This window comes from Lichenostomus cassidix, chromosome 6, assembly GCF_008360975.1.
Source record: "Lichenostomus cassidix isolate B80296 chromosome 6, HeHo_3.0, whole genome shotgun sequence".
NCBI lineage: Eukaryota > Metazoa > Chordata > Aves > Passeriformes > Meliphagidae > Lichenostomus > Lichenostomus cassidix.
In genome coordinates, this window is record NC_139487.1 from 3,984,368 (window position 1) to 4,009,268 (window position 24,901).

The 24,901-nt window shown below is 45.9% G+C and overlaps 2 protein-coding genes across 2 annotated transcripts in view; both read right to left on the reverse strand.

The window, feature by feature from the left end:
• The window catches only part of LOC146435071 (uncharacterized), a 97,032-nt gene that overhangs the window by 16,862 nt on the left and 55,269 nt on the right, over positions 1-24,901 (reverse strand). Inside the window, exon 5 of the mRNA XM_085064508.1 lies at positions 16,340-16,378. Coding sequence (XP_084920634.1) covers positions 16,340-16,378 — 39 coding nt within the window. The remainder of the gene's footprint in view (positions 1-16,339; positions 16,379-24,901) is intronic.
• Positions 4,170-9,658, reverse strand: LOC146435072 (scavenger receptor cysteine-rich domain-containing group B protein-like). Its single transcript, XM_085064494.1, has 6 exons — positions 9,583-9,658; positions 8,803-9,114; positions 8,273-8,395; positions 7,629-7,664; positions 6,277-6,588; positions 4,170-4,240 (listed from the first exon to the last, which is right to left on the reverse strand). Exons 2-6 carry the CDS (start codon positions 8,870-8,872, stop codon positions 4,170-4,172), a joined length of 612 nt encoding a protein of 203 aa, XP_084920620.1. The 5' UTR covers positions 8,873-9,114; positions 9,583-9,658.

Here is a 24,901-nt window from a genome sequence, read left to right on the forward strand (position 1 = left end):
CATTTTCAATTGCTCTGGGAATGAAGGTAAAGGGTAAATTCTCTGGAGCGCTCAAGGGAGGGAGTCTGTGGAGAAATCAAAGGCAATTAATTCTGATAGGTATGATTCAGGGGGTACCATTATTTGGTTTTCAGGCTTCTTCTTTTTGTTCTTCCATCAAAGGAAAAACAACATCCTCGAGTCAGGCTTGATTCTCTTGGAAGCAAAATGTACTTGTTTGCTTTTGTCTTTCGGGGCATAGGGCTTTACCCACTTGCTGGGTATCCATTTCGGACATGCGGGTGTCGATACGCAGGCATACCCTCGCCCCCACATTACCAGTGGAAAAGGTCCTTGAATTAAAAGAGTTTCAGGGCCTCTCACGAGCACAGGTGGTTGGACCTTTAGTTTTGTGCGTTTATCATTTGCAAAGTGGCGAAAGACCGGAGGAAGTGGCTCATCGAATGAATTATTTAAAAAATTGATGGTAAAAAGGGTTTGGCCCAACCTCATTTGGGGAGTTGTTGGGGTTTTGTCTGTGGGTGCCACACCACCCAGGGGTTCGTGGAAGGGAGAGACTGTGGGAGTGGGTGGTTGGGGCCCTGAGGGAGCTCAAATGCTGTCAGTGGGTCGCAGAAGAAAGCGAGAGATACAGTCCAATTTGTCGGTGCTCCAAGGAGGGTTTTTTGATGAAAGGTGAGGGGAGCTGGAGGGGGCTTGGAGGGGGCAACAAAAGGGCCCCGAGCATTTTCATACAGCAGCATTTATAGTAGGAGGGGAAAGGGAAGGAGGCTAGGGGAGTTAATGGGGAAAGGGGGATTTTTGAACGACAACGCATATAACCAAAGGGATATCAACACCATATAAAGAACACCAACCAAATATTAGCTTTAACAAGAACAAAGGAGAATATTCTAGAACTTAATCTATATTTGTAATCAGGGGAGGGGGAGAGGAGTAGCTGTCAAACTCTGTCAAACTTGGTGCATTCCAAATAGCCTGGAGAGCAGGGGGTCCTGGGAGTGTACCATGCCCATGAGCCATCCCCATCTCTCCCCCATGGGGTTGGGTCACTCAGATGTGCAATGGCCACCGCAACAGGGAGTGTTGATTTCCTTGCCACCTCTTTGCCACGCTAGGACTGTTTTCAATGTCCTATGTGCTCTCTCAATGGTTGCTTGCCCAGTGGGCGAGTGTGGGATGCCCGTTACATGGGACACTCCCCACTTGTTTAAAAATTGTTGAAGTCAGGTGGACGTATATGCCAGCCCATTGTCTGTCTTTATCTGTTGTGGGACTCCGAGGCTGGAGAAGGCTAGTAAAAGGTGATGGATACAATCTTTCGTCTTCTCGCCTGCTTGCGCTGAAGCGTGCATGGGTCCAGAAAACGTGCCTACTGACACGTGCACATACTTCAGCCTCCCAAATTCAGGAAAGTGAGTGACGTCTGTCTGCCACACTTGCCAGCTCTCAGTACCTCGGGGATTCACACCTGAGAGGTGCGCGGGCAATTGATCTTTTGAGCAGCTGGAGCACGTAAAAATAATTGCTCTGGCCTGGTCTCTAGTGATGCCGAAAATCCGGACCAGGGCTGCACTGTTTTGGTGGTAGAATTGGTGACTTAACTTTGCTTGCATAAAGGTATCAGTTATATTGGGAGTGATGGCTGAAGCAACAAGCATGTCTGCTCTTCAATTGCCCTTGGTGATGGGCCCTGGCAGGTCTGTGTGTGCCCTAACATGCATAATGAAGTACGGCTGCTTCCGATGGGAGATGGCTTCTGTGAGCCTCAGAAGCAAGTTGAACACTGTCAAATTTGATGTTTCTTTTAAAACCAAATTTTCTGCCCTGAGGGTGACTCCAGCAACATATGCTGAGTCTGTGACAAGGTTGAAAAGTTGAGGGAATCTCTCAAAGGCTCTGGGCACAGCGGCCAGTTCCGCAACCTGAGGTGACCCTTGGACCACCTCGACATCGGCCTCCCATTGCTGTGTCGTGGGGCTTCTCCAAGTCATTACGGACTTGTGAGAAACTCCAGAGCCTTCTGAAAAATGGTCAAAGCACCTTTGATGGGATTTTTTGAAAGGAATGATTTTTGAACAAGCCGAAAATTTGTGTTAAACAACTTATGTTTCTTGTGGCCGGATTGAATTTTCCCTGTGAAGCCCTCCAAGGCATATTGCAATGGTTCACAAAATTTGAGAAGGAATTCCAAATCGTCTGATGAAAAGGGTAATTGAATCCATGTAAAATCAAGACCTGCAAGAGCCCTCAGCCGCAACCTTGCCTTTTTGATGACTTTGGCTGAGAGTTCATGGGTGTGGTTAATGTTTTGGGCAACTGGTGTGGCAGGAAAATCCACTTAATTATCAATAAAGGATCTTTTAAGTTTGAGTCCCACTGATAGATGAGTCCATGAGTAAATTGTTTTTCTCCCAATATGATCAGTTCAAAAGGGAGCTGTGAGTTGGAACAATGTGCCCCTTGGCAAGCTGATCATCAATGAGGGACTCGAGCGCGACTAATTTCTCTTCCGCCATGGGCCACTGGTCTACCCTCATGGGATCATCAGTCAGCCAATTCAACCGTGGGGTGGCGCACTGCTCAGTGACCCCACTTAAAAATCCTGGTGTTGGCATGGGATGTGGATCTGGGCCCCTCATTGAGACAGAGAGTCTCTTCCCCAAAGATTAAAATGCACGTCCATAACATATGGGTGAACGTGCGCTGGCACTCCCTGTGAATTTGTGATGGTGATCGGGTTTACACTCTGGTGGGCGGGTGACTGACCTCCCACTCCTCCAATAGGGAGGGTGGTTTGTCGCAGAGGCCAGTGATCAGGCCAAACGGGTTGCGAAAAATGGTGACATCTGCGCCAGTGTCTACAAGGCCCCTTATAGATTTTTGTGTGCCATTATTACGTATCTGGCAAGTCAAATAAGGCCTGGAGGTGTTGACTCTCTCTGTCCACCATGCGAGCAGGTTGGAAGAGCTGAGGTGTGAGGAGTCTGTATCTGTCATGTCCAGTTGGTGTGTCACAACAGAAGCGGCACTTGTTTCTGCACGTGTCGCTCCTCCGCGCTGGTCATTCAGTTTTTTGGTTGGAATTCGGACACAGGCGCAGGTTTCCACGCAATCGGTTGTGGGCCGTGTGGAGCGATGGCAGATGAGGGTGTCTGCATTGGGGTTGGCGCTGCAGGTGGCATGGCAGGTGCAACTTGCCCTGAGGGGAGGACTCAGAGAAGGACGATTAGAGACTGGGAAAAGAGCAGGGCAATTGTGCACAAAGTGGCCCAGCTGGCCACGCCTTGGGCACATGAAGGGTTTTTGGGGTGTTTTCTGGGGCTGTCTTGGGGCGTTGGTTCAGTGGTAGGGAAGGCTTTCGGAGTTTCATGAGATGTATTAGAGTTTCATGAGATGTATTAGAATTGACTTCAATTGTGGCTCTAGAGCAGGCATCAATTAGTAGGGAAACAGTAATTGGGGCATCAGGGGGAAGGGAATTAATTATTTGTTTGCATTTTGAATTGGTGTTGACAGTGGCAGTGTTAATAATCACATCTTGTTGGGTTTCAATATTTTTTAATTGTCTTTCCACAGCAGCAGTAAGACGATCTCTAAAGTCCACAAATAATTCACCAGATCTTTGTTTTATGTACATATATGGAAGCTGAGCTTCGGGCCAAATTGGAATCGATTTAAGTGCTTGTTGTGCTGCCATGGTTAGGTCGCAATGCACCAAAGCTGGAATTGTGGCAACTTGGTCATGTGGTCTGAACCACTCCCCCATTCCACAAAGACAATCTGGAGTCAGATGTTGGAGCTCGTGATTGTCTCTGTACATGCCAATTAGAATTTGCACCCTCTTTCTCCAGGTGGTTTCCCTTAGTTTTTGTTGACCTCCTGTGAGGAGACATTCAATGAGGTCTTTAATATCTGCTGGACATTTAGTTTCTGCTTGTAAAATGGATTGGAGCAATGAATGAAAGTATGTGGAATCATGCCCATAATTTTTGGCTGCTTTGCAGAGCTTTTCCTTAATTGCCAGGGGGACAGGTTGCCACACAGCCGCCTTTGGACGGCCACTGTCTCTCTACCTGGGGGTGGGACTAGGGGTAGGGAGGGGCGAATGCTGTCTGCGACGAGCAGGAGCAGCAAAAATGATGGAATCGGTGTCTTTTCCGGGATCGTCAAGATGGCGGCCGGATGTTGACATCTCGGGGTTTCCGGAGCCACCAAAAGGGCGGCTGGATGTTGACATCTTGGAGGGGGGGAGTCATGGGAAATCAGGGGCGTGATTTTCCCACGGCTTGTCTCCTCCCCGTGATGTAATGTGGGCAGGGAATGACAGCACCAGAAGCGGAAGGGAAGAAGGAGGGTCCAGGTCAAGGGAGGTGACTAGCAAGGGAGAATGCTGGGAAGGAGAAGAGGGGAATGTCTTGGGCTTCCAGCGCATTTCAATGCCCTGTTCATTGTCTTTAAAAAGGCGGGAAGAACCACCATTTTGTCCCTCTCATTCCACGAGTCAAGCGCCATCTTGGCATCTGTTAGTATGGGGGGGTTTGAGGTGTGTGGGATGAGGAAGGAGGGTTTAGGGTAGAAGCCCGAGTGGGGCGGCTGTCCTCACCCGAACAAGGGAAGGAGGGGACAGAGAGGTGCCCTGGGGCTGGAAGGGGCCAGGCATGGAGGAGCGAGCTGCACCCTTTTGTCCACTCCTAGCAGGGTCATTGGGGGGTGGAGAGTGGGGGTAGGGACACGGAGACGCCGAGGGGGTGGCGGGGAGCGGAGCTGGCATGGGCGGAGGGGAAGCCGAGGACTGCGGGGGAGGAAGAGACTTTTTAACGAACATAAAGGCCTGTGTGTGCAGAGCGAAGGCTCTGTTCGCGGCTTTGTCACCCGCTCTGCCTGCGGCAAGCAATTTCTTTCCCACCTCTCTCCAAAAATTCAAGCCAAACACGGTACCCGAGGAACCAGGGGGGTGGTTAAGAAAAACCCAACGGACCAATCTCCGGAGTTCCCGGGGGGAAAACAAAACCTTATTTTGAACAAAAAGTCAGGATCATTCAAAGTACATCTCTTGCTGAGCAGCTGCGAACTTAGAGTGTCTGGAACCCATCGTTGCCAGGCACGGAAAGCACACAGGGCTCAAACCGCACACGCCCACCCACAGAAATCGTATTAAAATAAATCTGAAAAGGACCAGGTGGTTCGCAAGCCTTCGCTACCCCTCTCGGCAGCTGAAGACTACTTAGGGCGTCCCTTGGGAGACCGGCAAAAAAACGGGGACCCTGTCCTCTTTGCTCTCCGGGCACTTACTCTAAGCTCGGTGCGATCCAATCGCGCATCCAATGCGAGTCGCTGGGAACAGAAACTGCAGTATCAGGCACGAATCTCTGGACGCCCGTTGCGGCTTTTTTGCGTCAGTCGCGGCGGTGTCCCCGGAGCTCGGCACGATGAGGTGCAGGCTGCAGAGTGTGGCAGCTGTAAATCTGCTTTTCGGTGAAAGTCCACGGCAGCCAAACACCGATCTGAGTCCACGGCACCAGGTGATGGGGTCCCGGACCCCAAACTCAGTTCGAGATCGTGTTGGCTACTTAATCAGAGCACGCTCTCGGAGGGAGGCGGGGTAGCTGGGAACGGCAGAGCTCTTGGAGGAATGGTGCGAATCAGAGATTGGGAGCCAAGGCAAGAGATGCAGGCAGTTGGATTGGCGGTCCAGGAGGTGTATTAAAGGGCAAGGGGAGATGGAGGGGGGAAGGGATGGAACTGGATCAGCGACCCGAAAGCGGGGCTCTGCATTGTGTGGCAGCTTATAAAGTGGGGGGAAAAGGGAGGGGAGAAACTGAAAGGACCAACGGGGTACATAGAACTCTGGATTGACAATAACGTGATCTTATGAGAGAACAAGGCGGGAGGGTACAGAACTTTGAATTTTCCAATCAGAGAACACAGCATTGGCAAACAAAAGAGAACTTTCTAGATCTAATCTTTATATGTATTGTGGGAGGGGAGACGAGCTGGGCCAATAGCTTCCCTCCAAAACTCTCTGGGAGCACCCCCTTTAGTAACCCTGACTGTAGGGCTGCTTTTACTCCCATGACTCATCCCATGGGGCACTGCCACTGTGCAATGGGCTAGGGACGCTCAGCTGAGCCAGGGCCACAGCAACAGAAGTCCCCAGCTTTGCCTCTGCCCTGGCCCTATGAGGGAGCTCAACATGGCTGTTCCCACAGGACACAGCCAGAACCCACTCAGATTGATCCACAATGGGGTCAGTGGTCTCTGCTGGCCACTCACCTGCACAGATGACACTGGCATCCTCCACATGCCTGCAGTTGTGTACACCCCCGTCGTTATGCCGGCACATCTGCAGCGAGGGCTCGTCCCCGCAGCGCTCCAATTCGTCCAGGAAGATGCGGCTGGAGCCTTGGCCAAAGTGTGCAGTGTCCAGAGCAGCCAGAGGCTGACCACAGCCCAGCTGCCTGCACCCCACCTGGGCATCCTGCAGGTCCCACTGGTTGTCACACATTGTCCCACATGTGCTGCCACTGTACAGCTCCATGCGGCCCTCGCAGCTGTTCCTGCCGACTGACAGCCACACGCTGGCACCTGGCACAAGGCACAAGGTACATAGAGCAGCTCACACCAGCCCAGCCCTCTGCTGTCCTGTTGGGGGTTGAGAATTCCTTCCCATTCCTGTTGCCAGGTTACAAATGGTCCGATGTTCAGAGTGATCAAGCCTTTTGTAAAAGACAATGGCTAGGTTTTGGGCAGGGCTAGGTAAGGGAGAGCCTGCTGGGGAACACTCTCTCTCGTGGTTCGGACGCTGAGGGGAGAGGCTGCTGCCTCCTGGCTTTCCAGCTGCTACCAGAGGAGATCCAACTCTGCCCTGTTTCTCTTCCCTCCTGGCTGGGTGAGCTTTGATTCAACTTTTCTCCTCACGGGGAAGGGCACGTTTCCCCCCCTCCCCCCGGGCTGCGTTTCCCTCGTGGCTACTGCCGGGAGAGTCCGGCTGCCTCTGCTGCCTGCCCCCGCCCTCTGCTGCATGAGACCACAGCGTTTGCTGTGACTGTAGAAATTCTCGCTGGCCGGAGAGAGAGAGAGAGCGCCCGCTCCTGCTGCCCTGTTCCCTCGCTGCCCTGAGCTGTTCCTGCTGCGCTGCGTGTTCCTCAGCCCGTCGCCATTGCAGTTGCCGGACAGTGACCTGACCCTGCGCCACAGCGCCACCTACAGCCGCTCGGGAGTCATCGCACCTGCCCTGGCCGGCCGGGAGCTCAACAGCGCCCCTGCTGCTTGCAACCGTGATTACACCACACGGGAGAAAGTTCAGCAGCTCACATTATCTGCTGTTTGGTTTTCTGGTTCTAGTTGTGGCTTGCTATTATTGTTATTGTTTGTTTATAGATACTAGTAAAGAACTGATACTCCTTTTTTCCCTACCTTTGCCTGAAAGCCCTTGATTTATTAAATTAAATAATTCGGAGGGAGGAGGGGAAGGAAAATCACATCCTCTGCTCTAGGGGAGGGTTCAGCCTCTCTTGGCAGACACCTGTCTTTCAAACCAAGACATGTCCCCACATGGGACACTGCACCAGGGAGCCTGCCTGGCTGCTGCAAGGCCAGCAATGGGTTTTGGGGGCTGGAGTTACCTGTGGAATCTGTGCTGGCTCTGGTGCGTGCTGGAGCTGTGGATCAAAATAAGAATTTGGTGTCAGTGAAGAAGGTTCCAAATGGTGTAAGCACATCACGCAGTCCAGAATAACCTATTTTCTAGGAGACTTTGTCCTGTGATTCCTACACTATCCTGCAGAGCCCTTTCATTCATCTGGAATGACCATTGTAACTTTGCTGTTTCCCACAGAAATTCCATGCACACAGAAAAATCTCCTGAATTCCAAAGCATTTAAGGCAGGAGCTTTCTTTCCTCCAGTCATATCCTCAATGCCTGAGAATGTCTAGAAAACAGTTCTGGTACTACCCATGCAGGAAATGAGGCAATTAAGGCAGAATGATCCCTGGGCATCTTGCTCCTGCTTGCAGTGAGAGGAAATCCTTCCCCAACGAGGGATTGAACCCTCTCATTAAACCAGCAATGGCTGCAGAGTTCTGGGACTCAAAGCATTGTGGCCCCATTTGCCTGCTCTTCCTGATAGTCTGTTTGCATCCTCACTTTAGGTTCTGGTGGCTCAACTGGAGAGGCTCAGGGCTGGGAGACCCCATGAAGAGTAATTAGCTCTGTGAAGGGAGATCAGGAGCATGAATGGGACCACTGAGTGAGAGTGTCCATGGTTACCTGGAGTGCTGCTCTGTGCTGTAGTAGCTGATGGCGTTGTTGTGGTCACCTGTGCTGGGGTGGACACCTTTGTTTTGGCAGGGACTGGTGCTGTGGTGGTCATTTCCAGAGAGGTGGATGGCTCTGTTAGGGAGGTAATGAGTTTAGTGGCAATGGCCATGAAAAGTAGAGTTGGATGACTAATGACAGGAGAGAGGGTGGATCTCTGTCCTGCTGTTTCCACATCCTGGCAGCAGCCTGACCTGTCTCCAGCCCTGCCCCATCGTCCCCAAAGAACAATCCCTCAATCCTTCTCTTTGCCCCCTCATTGACCAGCTACAGCAGGAAGTGTGTAGAGTCTGCTCTACCCTCTCCATGCAAAAATGGGTTTTTGCAAGACACAGACTTCAGCCTCAGGTAGCAGAAGTCTCCAGCTTTGCCTCTGCCCTGGCTCTACCAGGGGAGCTCAACATGGCTGTTCCCACAGGACACAGCCAGAACCCACTCAGAATGATCCACAAAAGGGTCAGTGGTCTCTGCTGGCCACTCACCTGCACAGATGACACTGGCATCCTCCACGTGCCTGCAGTTGTGCACACCCCAGCCGTTGTGCCGGCACATCTGCAGCGACGGCTCGTCCCCGCGGCACTCCACGTCGTCCAGGAAGATGCGGCCGGAGCCTTGGCCAAAGCGAGCACGGAGTGGGGCATCCACAGGCTGACCACAGCCCAGCTGCCTGCACACCACCTGGGCATCCCGCAGGTCCCACTGGTCGTCACACACTGTCCTCCAGGTGCTGCCATCATACAGCTCCACGCGGCCCTCGCAGCTGTTCCTGCCACCTGACAGCCGCACGCTGGCACCTGGCACATGGCACAGGGCACAAGGCAGGGGTTGGGGTCACTCCAACATAGCCCCTGTAGACTCCCTTCCACCTCCCCAACTGATTTACAGGTTTTTCCCCTGTGACCACCAAGTAGGGTGGTGCAGAACTAAAGTGACAACAGGTAAACTGTGACTTAGCAATGACCCTGGGTGTGCAGAAGGCAGATTTGTCCTGTCCAGGCATCTGCTCCTAGTGTCCTGTTGGAGTTGCCTTGGGGAAGGGGAGCTCAAGGCTCTAGGTCATTTACAGAAAAGCCCTTTTGTAAACCTTGAGAGTGACCCATCCTCAGAGGAGGACCACACATGCCGCTGGAGATGTCATGGCCAGATGGGACCAACAACCTTGCACTGAGTGGCATCTGCCCCTTTGGACTCCCCTCTTTTGTTCTTGTGCCAGGCTGGGGCTTACTGCAAAACTGGGCATAAGCTGGGTGAGCAGAACCTACCTGTTGTGATTGGCCGTTGAGCAGGAGGGGTTGGATTGGCAACTGCAAGAAAGAAGAGGGAGGGAATGCAAGTGGAGTGAATGTGTCAGGCTTGTGGCACTGGAGGCACATGGGTGTGGACAAAGTATTTGTCATGGACATGGTCATGGACATGGATGTGAAACACCAGGCTGAAGGACTGATGGGGGAAGAGAGCATGGGTCCTGTCTGTGCCCCATCCTGACCTTAGCCTCACATGTCCCCAGTCCTGCCCCATCCTCCCGAAAGAACAATCCCGCTCTCCAGCTCTTTACCCTCTCACTGAGAGCATACAGCAGGAAGTGTGGAGAGCTCTGCACTCTCAGTGCACAAAGGGGTTTTTTCATGACATTGGCTTCAGCCCTGGGTAGCACAAAACACAAGCTTTGCCTCTGCCATGGCTCTATCAAGGAGCTCAGCATGGCTGTTCCCCGAGGACAAGCCCAGAACCCACTCAGAATGAGTTTCATTTTAATGGCATTCCTGTTGAAGGCATTTATTGCTCCATCTCTGAGAGGAAGGTTGGATTCCATAATTTAGACATGTCCATAATTTAGACAGTTTATGGAGCTGTCTGTAGAGAGATGGAGAAATGTGAACTCAGCTTGGGCTCTTGAAAGCCTTGTTGTCTGTACAGGCACCTAAATTAGGAATCCAGGCTCCTTAAGACAAACCTAAACCAAGACTTTCATACTTTATTTTGTCCTAAAGTACCTGAGTGTGCAGGAACAACTGAAATGAATGTGTAGTCAGCAGAATTTATCCATGTTTCATTATCCTGAGAAATGCAATTACTTCCTTCATGCTTCCTCTCATGGATGTCATTCCCAGACAGGATGTGCTGGGGTAGCTCCAGAAGACCAGAGAAGTTTCCTTAATGCATCACACTTCTTTAACCCATTGCGATCAGTTTTGCTGACATTTGGGAGGTAGGAATGTGGCTCTAGGCCACTTTTCTGTGAAAGGTCGAGTTTCAAACATGGTTCTGTTTGTTGCTCTTGGATTCTGGGTGTCCCATGTAAATGGAAGTGTTTAGAGGCTTTGTGGTGAGCCCCTCAGCTGGGTGCACAGACATTCTTGGCAGAAGCTATTGATGGGGAAATGAGTGCTTGCTCAAAAGCAGCACAGGCATGTACAAGCCAGTGTCTATTTAGTCTGCTTAGTATATTGTTCTCCAGGAAAACTGATGTCTTTCGAAGACTGGCAGATGCTGAGAAGATCTGCCAGGAGAAGATTTGGAAGAGAGGATAATCTGCTTTGAAAAGACATTTTGTAGTTGTCCCTCAGCTTAACTCCTGCCAGGTGCAGTTTCAAACGGATTCAGAAAGATAAAAGGATTTTATTTTTCTGAAGACAAAAGGACTTCAATTGTCTTGTACTTTTTACCTGTAAAGGTATAAAGGCTACCCTGAGGTTGACACACACTCTTTATCAACTCAGTGACTTAAGATAGAGTACTGAGTTGGAAGGTTTTTGGGTTTTGGTGGTTTTGTTTAATTGCAAAAGAAGCTGAAATATGTTTCTGAGTGTTGTTGGGTTCCAACGCTGTTAATTTATTGATTTATTCTAAATTTTTCCCCCTCTATCAGTGACAAATCTGAATAGGAGTTGATGCTAAATAAAAATCTTCTGAAGCAGTTAAAAGGAGCTCTGGATATTTTGGTAGCTGTATTGTGTTTGGTGTTTGTGATGTTTTAGTATCACAGCTACCACAATGAGGATATTTGAAATTAAAACCACAAACACCAGAGTGTAGAAGTTGTATTGTTGCAGGATTGGTGTTTTTTCAGCTTCTGTTTCAATGAGGGATTCTGTGTAGAGAGAAAAATAGTGTTTAAAGTTTAGAATAAAGCATTTTTCAAATATTTTCTTTTGAGGTGACCCACACAGTGCAAATTCTGAATATGTAGTATTGAAGAGTTGTAGAAATTGGTAATAATCCTGCAGAACATCATGATGTTAAATTCTTTGGTATTGCTGCAGCCAAGTTTCTGCCAAGCAGTGCTGTCACTCTCAGAGGGATTTGAGACATTTGCTGAAGAAAAGCTGGGCAAAAAAAGCAACTTGTGGTTCTAACCCTGTGCCTTCCAGTGGTTTCCTATCTGCTCCTCAGTGAAACTCATTCTGTGCTTTATAATACCCTGAGTGTGATCTATGTCTGCTTGAATCCTTTTCACATTACAGATGTGTTCACTTCCACACATATGGATACAAAATATTTCACTGTTGGAATAAATAGAAACATACCTAAAATGTTGCTAGAGTTCAAAAAGGATGATAAAAACCCCCCAGCTGTGCAAACAGGACTTCAAGTTTCTTAAAAAAGTCAAGACCTTCTTGAAACACAGCCAGGTGCTTTTCTTTCATGATTTTTTTTTTTTACAAAACCATATTCTTTTGTAAACAAACTTTTACATGGTGCATTTGTAATGATAGTGTATTTCTAATCTCAGACCTTCGCCGTCTTTAAAACAATTCTTTCTGATTTTTAACTCACTTTAAGGATTCTGAATGCGACTGTCTCCATCCTGACAACATACTTACGCTGCCTTTGCGTATGGAGGCAATGAATAAATGTTTAAAGATCTTGCACAGCATTTGAATTCCCTTTGGCTTCTGGAAATGCTCCGTTTGCATTTCTCTGGCTGGATGAGGACCTTGGCACTGAACAATCAGGTAAGAGATTTGACCTGGAGACTTCATGGGAGACTTGCAGGATTTGGGCATTTGAGAGCTGGCTAAGTTAGTCATGGAGGAGATGAGCTTCAGAATGACTCTACTCCCTTTTTTTGAAAGGATGAAGCATAAAAGTTGCTGACAAATGTGGATTTTTTTTTTTCTGTTTAGTAGCACGGCCTCTGGACTCTTGGCAGCTCATGATATTAATTTTATGGAAACTGAGTATTTGCCATAAATATGCTTCTCACACTCAGGCCAAGTTGACCAGATTATCAAAACAATCTATCTTTTCTCGTGAGATGACTGCTGTGCCCCTGTACAGTTCTGCAGTCAGCAAGGTATTTTTCTGTACCATGAACTGAAAATGAGTAATTTTCACTTTTTTCCCACCAAGTCATTTCAAATAGGACAAATTATCATTAAAGTGAAGACACACTTTCTTGGCTCAAAGTGATATAAACTGAACATGCCTTGAAAGAAAAAGGATGAAGCAAATGTTTATAGAAGTAAATTTAGATAGATAATATTTTAATAGCTCTAATCATCACTAATAAAATCTGACCTGTGGGAAGATTATATTTGCTTGTATCTATTGCAGAAATTATACCTCACTATGTGTGCAATACTTTTTCCAAATATTTTTAAGTTCCTATTGAAGGTAATTGTCCAGACATTGGTTACAAGAAATATTTTATTTTGGTTTGTGTCTCTGTAAGCTGAGAAAGCAGAAGTGTGACTTGTGCACCTGTAAGGAAGCTTAATCTTCCTTAAATGCCCAATATTTGAGCTATTTGGTACAATGGGGAGAAATGGAAAAACTGTGAGAGGGAATCAAAATCTTGATGAGAAAAAGCAGGCAGTTGATCCAATTATTTTTTGTCACTGAGAGCATTTATTGAAGTTTAGGCTTTTACAGATCTGCTGTATAGATCTGAAAGATCTGAAATTAAGGAATCCAAGTACAGTTAAGATTAAATACCCTTAGATTTACACCCACTAATATATATTTAAGAAATCAGCAGCAGATCGTGAAACACAATGAACAGATCTAGAGTTGATCAACATCATGCCATGGCCAGAAAAGCAGCATTACTGGGGGGCAATGACAAAAACAATGTCATCACTATTGCTTCTCTAGGCTCTTCTCCTGTAACCTGGGTATCCTCGGGAACGAGGAGATCTATTTCCTCGGAAACCTTGGGATGGACGTCTGTTTCCTCGGAAGCCTCGGGATGGACGTCTGTTTCCTCGGAAACCTTGGGATGGACGTCTGTTTCCTCGGAAGCCTCGGGATGGACGTCTGTTTCCTGGGGAACCTCGGGATGGACGTCTGTTTCCTGGAGAACCTTGGGATGGACGTCTGTTTCCTGGGGAACCTTGGGATGGACGTCTGCGTCCTGGGAAGCCTTGGGATGGACGTCTGTTCCCTGGGGAACCTTGGGATGGACGTCTGTTTCCTGGGGAACGTTGGGATGGAGGACGTCTGTTGTTCCCTGGTTGGGGACGAGGACGTTGAGGGCGTCTATTGTTCCCTGGCTGGGGACGAGGACGTTGAGCGCGTCTGTTGTTCCCTGGCTGGGGACGAGGACGTTGACGGGGTCTGTTGTTCCCTGGTTGTGGACGAGGACGTTGAGGGCGTCTGTTGTTCCCTGGCTGGGGACGAGGACGTTGAGGGCGTCTGTTGTTCCCTGGCTGGGGACGAGGACGTTGAGGGCGTCTGTTGTTCCCTGGTTGGGGACGAGGACGTTGAGGGCGTCTGTTGTTCCCTGGTCCTGTCAAAGAGAAATGAAAAGCCACACTTCAGTATCTGTTCCATTATTGTGTGGGCAAAGCCAGAGCTGCCAAAGGGGCAGGTAGCAGGAGTTTGCTCAAGCTGATCCTTGAGTAAATATATTTATTGACCAGTATACAAAAATCATACACACCTGCTGCTTCAGGTGTTGTGTCTTCTGCTGCTTCAGGTTTTGTGTCTTCCGCTGCTTCAGATTTTTTATCTTCCGCTGCTTCAGATTTTGTGTCTTCTTCTGCTTCAGGTTTTGTATCTTCTGCTGCTTCAGATTTTGTGTCTTCTTCTGCTTCAGATTTTGTGTCTTCTGCTGCTTCAGATTTTTTATCTTCCGCTGCTTCAGATTTTGTGTCTTCCGCTGCTTCAGATTTTGTATCTTCTGCTGCTTCAGATTTTGTGTCTTCCGCTGCTTCAGATTTTGTATCTTCTGCTGCTTCAGATTTTGTGTCTTCCGCTGTTTCAGATGTTGTGTCTTCAGCTGCTTCAGATTTTGTGTCTTCTGCTGCTTCAGGTTTTGTTTCTTCCGCTGCTTCAGATTTTGTATCTTCTGCTGCTTCAGATTTTGTGTCTTCCGCTGCTTCAGATGTTGTGTCTTCAGCTGCTTCAGATTTTGTGTCTTCCTTTTCTTCAGATTTTATGTCTTCTGCTGCTTTAGGTGTTGTGTCTTCCTCTGCTTCAGATTTTGTGTCTTCTGCTGCTTCAGATTTTGTGTCTTCCGACGCTTCAGATTTTGTATCTTCTGCTGCTTCAGGTTTTGTGTCTTCCTCTGCTTCAGATTTTGTATCTTCTGCTGCTTCAGATTTTGTGTCTTCTTCTGCTTCAGATTTTGTGTCTTCTGCTTCTGCAGGTGTTGTGTCTTCTTCTGCTTCAGATTTTTTGTCTTCCTCTGCTTCAGATTTTGTGTCTTCCTTTTCTTCAGGTGTTGTGTCTTCCTCTGCTTCAGATTTTTTATCTTCTTCTGCTTCAGATTTTGTGTCTTCTTCTGCTTCAGATTTTGTGTCTTCCGCTGCTTTAGGTGTTGTGTCTTCTTCTGCTTCAGATTTTGTCTCTTCTGCTGCTTCAGATTTTGTGTCTTCCGCTGCTTCAGATTTTGTGTCTTCTTCTGCTTCAGATTTTGTGTCTTCTTCTGCTTCAGATTTTGTGTCTTCTTCTGCTTCAGATTTCGTGTCTTCCGCTGCTTCAGATTTTGTGTCTTCTGCTGCTTCAGATTTTGTATCTTCTGCTGCTTCAGGTTTTGTTTCTTCCTCTGCTTCAGATTTTGTATCTTCTGCTGCTTCAGATTTTGTATCTTCTTCTGCTTCAGATTTTGTGTCTTCCTTTTCTTCAGGTGTTGTGTCTTCTGCTGCTTCAGATTTTGTATCTTCTGCTGCTTCAGGTGTTGTTTCTTCCTCTGCTTCAGTTGTTGTGTCTTCTGCAGGGGCTGCTCAGGGAAATGAGAGAAAACAAAACTGTCAGTTAAAAAGTGTTTTAACAGCACTGGGAAGGTGAGAAATACCCAAACTCCAGGAAATCTGCAGGTCCCACTCTAGGGCTGGACTAAGGTGCTGCTGTCCAGGGCAAAGTGCCTGCAGTGGGAGCAACCTCAGTGGGAGGAAAACACGTCCCTGTGCTGCTCTGCCAGGTTCTGAGCTGCTGTGGGAAAGGCCCTGGAAACCTGGGGCTGTTTGTTAAACACCACTTTGGCTGCTGGGGTTAATGGGTAAAGTTTCTAACAAGCAGTGCCTGCACAGTGCTGTGTGCTGGTGAGGGCTGTGCCAGCACCTCAGTGGGCACTGAACCTGTCTATTCCCAGGGGAAACACTTTCCAGTTTGTGCAGTGATTGGGATGCAGCTCTGGGAAGCAGAGAAAAGATGTGCTTTTTTCTGGGAATGGGATGATCAAGTGCAAATCTGAATTTATATTGACAGTTTGCCCCTTCCCAAGTACTTTCATCAGGGCCAGTATTTCTCCTTTTCCTTTTGCTCCTTTATTGTGTCTGGAAGCCAAAGGAAAGGCAATGGGGATTATCTCCAATTCTAACAGTTAAAGCCATGAGATTATATTATTATGGAGACAGGGAGCCAGTCAATATGTAATCAGAGCATGGCAGACAAATCAACATGCAAGCCAGAGCAACACTGTATTACTCAGAGTTGGTAGTGTCTGCAGGTGGAGCAGTCGATGCTTCCACTGTGAGAAAGAAAAGATGAAATTAAATATTGTCTGCATGTTAAATGCATATTTTTTTCCCCTGACACCCATAGCATGTAAGCCAGAGTAACACTGTTACTTACAGGTGGTAGTGTCTGCTGCTGCAGCAGTTGATGCTTTCACTGTGAGAAAGAAAAGATGAATTTAAATAATATTTGTATTTTAAGCATACATTTTTGCTCTGAGACCTGTAGCATGTCAGCCAGAGTAACACTGTATTCCTTACTAGTAGTAGTGTCTGCTGGTGCAGTACTAGGAGACACTGTTGCTGTGAGAAAAAAAAAAGGTGAAATTCAATTTTATGTACATGTTAAATGTATATTTCTTCCCCAAGACTAATAGCATCTATGCCAGAGTAATGCTATTTTACTTAGAAGCAGTAACTGCTGCACGTTCAACACTAGGAGAAGCCGTTTCTGTGAGAAAGAAAAGATGAAATTAAATACTATGTACATTTAAAAATGTATATTTTTTTCACCGAGACCCATAGCATATAAACCAGAGTAATGCTGTATTAACTAATACAGAGAGAAAAGGTGAAATTAAATATAGTCTGCATTTTAAGTATATGCTTTTCCTCTGAGACCTACAGCATTTTCTATTTATGGGAAATCAAGGCTAGGAAGGCTGATATATAATAGTGATATAATAGTGACAGAGCCAAATTTTTCTGGGATACCTTGCAATCTAAAGGAATTTGGTTTGGGTTTGTTTTTTCTTTCCCATCCCTAAATTCTGCCTGGTCAGCCTCTTTCCTCATCTTTGCTGACCCTCTGGCACCACAGATGGTTGGCACAACACCGTTTCCCCAGAACAGTGGCAGAGCTATTTCCTCAGCCCAGGCTCATTCCTGAGAGCTGGGAACTCACACAACATTTATCTGCCTTTCAGAGGAAAGCCTTTCAGACACCTGAAGTTCCAAATTAGTTTTATGGGCCTGGAGTGTATTTTTCTTTCAGAGAGACAAATCAGAGGCAGCACTAACAACATAATTCAAGTTCCTCCTCGTTTGTGGCCATCATAAACTGCACCAAGTGACACAACTGTCTCACCCCTTGGTGGGGCAGGAATTATGAGGTTTTCATTTTGGGACCTCTGCTGTCACCTGCAGCCATTTGTAACCAACTAATGCACATCCATCCCATTGAGTTTCCTAGGACTCTTTGTCCTTAATTTCTTTTTGCTGACCATGATCAAAGCTCCTGCCATCCCAGCACCATGCCAAGCATTTATTTCTGCAGAATTGGATGTAAAGAGCTGCCAGCAGCAATGTGCTTGGCTCAATCCCCAAGATATAGGTCCAGACAAGACTGCCAAATATGAGATAACTGAGAAAAAATGCTAATTAACCTGCTGATCCAGGTGCTGAATATTCATCAAAGATGGTGAAAGGTGTTAAATAGAAAGTCTAAGACTATTTTAAGACTGCATTAACTGTCTAAATCCAGGTGAGAATAGTGAGAAAGAGGCAGAGTAAAACTTCTCTATTCAGATCCAGGTCCTGAATTGCAGGCAGAACTAAATTTGTTGTTATTCAGCTGATATTAAAAATGGCTTTATGGGCATAGGCACTTTCCCATTAAAGTTTCTAAGTGAATTAAGTATTTCAATCATCTGAAATATGATCAGCAATCTGAAATCTTCAGGGGCACTTTTTCAGGAAATAAAGGACTGATTAGGTAACAGTCTCAAGAATCTTTAATGTATTCATGTGGGGTTCCTACAGACAGCTGAACAGCCACTTTGCACTTTCAGCAAATAATTAAAAGAAAATTATCAATGTCTGTATCTCTTCAAAGAAACTTCTTTGTTAAGTGTAGAATATAATCAAGGCAGTCAGTGAACACTTAATTTTCCTGAGACTTCAACAGTTTACCTGCAATATGTACAAATTAATAAAGTTATTAGAGCTATGAGGAGCCATTTTTTTCCCTTTAACCATTGAACAGCAACCCTATCACAGTGACTATACGTAAAACAAAATTGTCTGAATAAGCAAGGCAAGCAGCAAAATGTTGCGGTGGCCATGGCACACCTGAGTGCCCCAACCCCATGGGAGAGAGATGGGGCTGGGTCCTGTGCATGGTATGCTCCCAGGACCTCCTGCTCTCCAGGCCAGTTGGAAGGCACCAGGCTTGACAGGGTGTGACAGCCACTCATCTCCCCCTCTCCCAGTTCCAAATATGGTTTTAATTCTAGAATGTTCTCCTTTGTTCGTGTTAAAGCAGATATTTGGTTGGAGTTCTTATTATGGTATTGTTATTTCTTTGGTCATATATGTTGTTGCTCAGAAATCCCCATTTCCCTATTTGTTCCTCAAACCTCCTCCTTCCCTTTCCCCTCCACCTATAAAAGTTGATGTATGAAAGGGCTTGAGGCCATTTTGTCGCTGCCTCCGGGACCCCTCCAACTCCCCTCTCCTTACCTCAATAAACCCTCCTTGGAGCACCGACAATTTGGTCTGTATCTCCTGCATTCTTCGCCGACCCACTGACAGCACCTGAGCTCCTTCGGAGCCCCGCCCTCTCCCGCAGTCTCGCCCTTCTACGAACTCCGGGGTGGTGGGGCACCCACGGACAGAACCCCCACAACAAAATCTGATCAAAGCTCTGTAATATAGTCTTCTAAGAAGGATATTTTTTGTTTCTATTCTTTTGAAAGTGAAATTACTGGCAGGAAACAAAAAAGCAGAAAAAAGATCTTTGAATAGCATGTCCAGGGCATTTTTTTGTGGTCAATTTTAGGTCAATTCAGAGGTAAAGTACATAAACATCTCCCTAAGGGGAGGTTTTCATGGAGGTTTAAAGGTACTAATGGTATAAATTCCTGCTTTATTAGAACAGGAGGTAGGACAGCACGTGGTGGAGAGAAAAGTCCCAGCTCAGCTGATGTCTGACACAAAACGATCCTGTTTGGTGAAATTCTGATTTGAAGATTTTTTAATATCTAAGAAATTATTTCATAGACCCACTAAAGCAGTCCATCCATTAAAAATTTGCAAAGTGTACAACAAAATCCTTACCTTCTGCCTCTGTAGACTCTGGTGCTGCAGTTGTTGATGGCTCAGTGCTGCCATCAGTGGCTGGGGCACTTGTTATCCAATACTCTTCATCTGTGTAACACTCTGTGGATGTTTGGAGGAAAAAACAGTAAGAACGATATTGCCCAACATTAATAGGAACCAGAAATAAATTTTGATTAAACTGTCAGCCTTTGTCATTTTGCAAGAGAAGTGTGAAGTCTCTATCACCACAATAAATAAATATTTATTGGTTGGATTTTTATCTTCTTAGCTACAGGAAAATGAAGCAATGTGTTCATAGCCCTCCTTATTAACCTTCTTTGCGTATTTTTTCCATACAGTCTGGCTGTTCCTGAACTCACCTAGGCTGCAAATCAATTTAACAATTCTAACTTTGCCTATGTAAGCTGTGCTTGGGATTCCTGGTGTAGTTACTGCCTCAGGTTTTTCCTTCACTGAAGTGAATGCAAAGGAGGAATTACAGGGGTTTTGAAGGGACTGTGAAAATGTTGCAGAAATACATTATTGGAGAAAAGCATCAATCAGGGACAGAAAATGGAGCTGATGATTGCTGATATGATTTTGATTATGTCCTTGAAGGAAAAGAGACTTGGATTGTAGCCTCTGAAATGTGGTAATTTGGGTCAAAACCAGGTGAGCTCATCCTTTGTCAAGATTGACTTTAAGCATGTTGTGCAAATGCCCTTTACCTGTGTGAGGTGTGGTTGGGGTTTCTGATGTTCTGCTTTGCTCTGTGGGGGAAGGGAGGGAGGCAGTTGTGCTAGGGGAGGCTGAAAGGGTGGGAAATTAAATGCCTTAATGTTTCCAGAGCTTTTATGAATCTTGAACACCCCAAATTACAATGATCTGGACAGTTTGGCTTTGTAAATTTATGAGTGTATTCTTTATAGCTGCAAGCTATAAAGGTATTAATAAGTACAGTAATCCTGTTATGTCCTGACAAGATGATATTTCTCAAGTGAAGATACTATGAAGGATTTTTTCCTTCACAAAGACGTTTTATTTGGAGTTGTCTGCTATGAATATTTACAGATTTACATGGTCCCATCTTAATTTAGCTGAAAACCCCAAATTAACAGAGTGTTTTAAAAAGCACATGTTAAATGGCTGTTCTTACCTTCAACATAGGCAGCTGAGTTTTCGGGATCTGATGTGGTAGTTTCATCTGTGACAGTAGTGGCAGCAGATGATGCAACTGGAACCATGGAGGAAATAGAAAGCAGAGAGAGATTGACAGCAATTAGGAGTGAACACATAAATGGATGTCTCGATGATAGATTTGGGCTTTGTGGGACAGAGAGTCATTGCACAGCCTTTTATTTTTGCTTACAAAAATTACTTTCACCTCGTTTAATATTTATTAATAAAGGCAGTCAATCCTTGTGTTCTTTCTAACTGCATTGTTTCACTACTAGAGGTGCAACAGTTCTTTGGCAAATTTGCACACGTGACATTTGCAGCTTGTTTTTTGTTCTTGCCTTTGCCAGCAGAAATCAGGGATTCTGTGGTAGTTGTCACAGTTGCTGCTGTGTTAAAACCTTAAGAAGAAATGATTTTTGGAACCAGTTTTTAATTTCTCTGTTTCATATAACACAATAAAATATATAATCATGATTCTATGATTCTATAAAATAGAAAAATGCATTTTAGCACCTGCTCCTCTGTGGCTCTGTATTATGAAGAGCTTATTTAACTCAACACTTGGAAACCCCAGGGAATATGATTAGAGTCCATACTTTAAGGTTTCCAGGGTGTTGTGATTATTTCAGAACAGTAAAAAAATACAATCAGAAACTTAGACCTGGAGTGCAAAGACTTGCCTCGTGTTTTCACTAATTATTAGTAGAGAAGTGGAAAATACAGTTTGTATTAACAATGCAAAGAACAGAAATAATGTTGCAGAGGATGAATAAATAATAATTTGGAGCAATAACTTGTAATTCAGAGCATGTGCATTTCTAGAAAACTGTCTGCCAAGGAGCTGCAATCACATGATTTTTTGAGTTGAAAATTAGTCTCTGGCCATTTGGGGAGACTGGAGAGCTAATTGACTCCTGTCTGAAAAATTCTGCCTTAGCTGTTGTTGGTGCAACTGTGGAGTGCACTGCATCTGTGAACAGCAAAAAAGGCAAGCATTTACTTTATTGGGCAGTTATTTCTATTATATATTTATGGCAGGAATTATTTTTATTTCCACACAGATGTGCCTGGTTCACAGCTGGATGGGTCTCTATCTTCTCTTAACTCTTTGCCTTTCTTATACTGGAGGTTGCCAGATGATGACAAAGGAGGTAATCAGATGCTGACAAAGTAGTCCTGAACTACCTGCTTCCCACTATTTTCATACTCAGGGCTTGCTGTCCAATCTCATTATTTTGTCCAAGACACCTTTTTGCTCCTCAGTCACTCAGACCTAAACATAAGAAGCATCCCAGACACACACATTTCAGCCCTGGCCTGATTTCCAAGCTCTACTCTGATGTTTCTTGCATTTATGGTGAACAGGATAGTCCGAGGAGATTTTGACTGATTATTTTGAATTTAAATTTTTGTTATTGTTTTTATTTTTACCTGAGCAGATGACACCAACATCCTCATTGGATCCACAGTTGTGCCTGTCCCAGCCGGAATGCCGGCAGTCCCAAAGGTGGGATTCAGTTCCTCTACACTGCACACCATCCAACCGGATTTTTTTTCCACTGGGGCCAAAGTAAGACTGTCCCAGGACAGAGACAGCTTGGCCACAGTTAAGTTCTCTGCACACAACTTTGGCACTGTTCATACTGAAATTATCATCACAGACTGTGCCCCATTTTGCAGCATGTAAACTTCAACCCTGCCGGCGCATCAGTCCCCTCCAGACTGCAGTCTCACTTGGGGCTTTGATGAAACTAAAGCAAAAGTTGACAGTGAAATCTCAATTTGTTTATGGGTAGCTGAATCTCTAATGTCTAGACTCACATCCCCGTGGCTCTGCTGTGTGCAGGGTCTGATCTACCAGGGTAGGAAATCCCCGGCTGTGCTGCTGAGGTGCAGCTCACCCAGAGCTGGCTCAGGGAACTCCACACATCTGCCAGGTGTGGTCAGACTCAGGGAGCACATCTCTTACCTTTGGGCTGAAATTTGTCTTTAAACCATTCTGCCAATTTTTTCCATATTAAGTTTGGGTCCCTATCTGGCTGGTTCCACCAGGCTCCACTTGGTGTGGCAGAGAAGGGAACCTGTTAGCCCTGAAGTAATGCATCATACTCTTGTTTTGTAAGTAAGTCAGCACAGCCAGTCCTTAATCTACGCTCTGTGAAATCACCTCTTTTTATGAGGATTAGAAAGATGTTTTTTATTGTTCCTATGCTAATAACCAAATTTCAAAGTATCTCGTTCAAACTGGCGAGATCATAAGGGAGGTTTGAGGTTTTTGTTTGAAGTTGGAAGGAACAAGTCACTGCAGTAGAGTGCATTTCCAGCTGGGTCTGGCAAACTGCTCTGTATTTCTTTTTTCCTCTCTTTCTCTACATTTTGAAATGCATAAAATAGAATTATTTTAATTAATACCAGAATATTAGAAAAAGAACATTTAGAGAACATTTTCCACAAACTATTCCTCTCACGGAAGAGAAACAAAGCAATATTCTTCAGCCTTCTCTAATCCATATACTTCATTGGTTATATTTTGAAATATAACATCTTAATATTATATTACATATATTACATGTATTGTATTATGTATTTTGAAATAGATGTATTTTCAAATATACTTTAAAATATAACCTATGGATTTGGACTGAATCTTTGAAGTTGAAGACAAATCAAACCATCAATTCTATGGCACAAAACTCATCAGCAACATTTGAGGAGAATCTTTGCCACCACTTCCCAGCAAGCCAGCCCGCTTTAGTGAGGAATTCTGTCTGTAAGCTTTCCCTGCAAGCATGAAAATATTTCAGAGGCAGTACCTGGCTTACACAGGAGAGCGGTGCTCAGCAGGAGCAGCCAGGTGAGACGCACGTGCAGCTCCATGGTCCTCGGGGGGTGGTCTGTCCTAACCCAGAACTGCTGCAGGATTTATACCAAATGGGCTCTGCTCTGCATCAAAGGTGCATTCTGTGCAACCTGATCCCTCTCCTGAAGCTCCAGACCGATGCCAAGGAAGTGATTTAGGGAGGATTTTCCTTTCACAGGGTAGATCCAGACATCCGGATGAGGAGATCCAGCTCACAGAACTCTTCCGGACTGACCACTGAGATCTTCCCAAACACCTCTGTGGACATGTGCTCATGGTGTGGCTGTTCCAGGATGCAGGGATTGACTTTTGGAGATTAGGCTGTTTGGTAAGGATTCTCCTGCCACCCATCAAGAGAGTTTCCAATTTGCACCCATACTAAACCAGATTAAATTGGTGTGACGGTTGTGCCAAAAGATTAGCATCCTAGAAATGTCAGGTGAGCCTCAAACAAATTCTCTTTGTCTGCTAAAATTACTCTTGTAAGAAGCAGTTTTTATGGCTTTTTCTTATTTTCATGACTTCTCTTCAACCTGGGAGAAGATCTCTCCAGCATGTTTCAGATCTGCAGTTCTCTCTGTCTCACCTGCAGCCCCCAGAGCAAGAAAAGATCTATAAGAGATACTTGCCAAGATATGGCTGGACAATAGCTGAACCAGAATAATCATGGAAATAGAGAAAGAGAGGGCCACAAGGTGCTATCAACATATTTTTAGATGAAGGTAGGAATTGCTAACAGGTTTTTATTCTATTGTTGTTGGTTATGTGATGAAAAGACAAGAGGTAGAAGGCATTGCAGTACCAGTGTAAATACAAATTAGTAAAGGCCTGGTGGAAATAAAGTCATCACGGAGAGAAAATATACCACAGGTCATGCTGGATACACTTTGCCACCTGTTTTTATGATATTTTTTTAAGATTAAGTGATTTGCATGATAAAAAGGAATTGCACCTAGAAAAGGCCATCCTTAACTGGATAAGATTGGCTTCTATCAAAGCCGTGGATCCAGCAGTTTTGCTGTGGCCCTGGCTCAGCTGAGCGTCCCTGGCCCATTGCACAGTGGCAGTGGCCCACAGGACGAGTCATGGGAGTAAAAGCAGCCCTACAGTCAGGGTTACTAAAGGGGGTGCTCCCAAAGAGCCTTGGAGTGAAACTATTGGCCCAGCTCATCTCCCCTCCCACATTTACATATAAAGATTAATTCTAGAAAGTTCTCCTTTGTTTGCCAATGCTGTGTTCTCTGATTGGAAAATTCAAAGTTCTGTACCCTCCCGCCTTGTTCCCTCATAAGATCAAGTTATTGTCTATCCAGAGGTCTGTGTACCCCGTTGGTCCTTTCGGTTTCTCCCCTCCATTTTTCCCCCGCTTTCTAAGCTGCCACACAATGCAGAGCCCTGCTTTCGGGTCGCTGATCCAGTCCTGTCCCTTCTCCCCTCCATCTCCCCTTGCCCTTTAATACACCTCCTGGACCGCCAATCCGACTGCCTGCATCTCTTGCCTCCACTCCTGATCTCTGGTTCACGCTGTTCCCCCAAGAGCTCTGTTGTTCCCAGCTACCCCGCCTACCTCCAAGAGCGTGCTCTGATTAAGTAGCCAACACG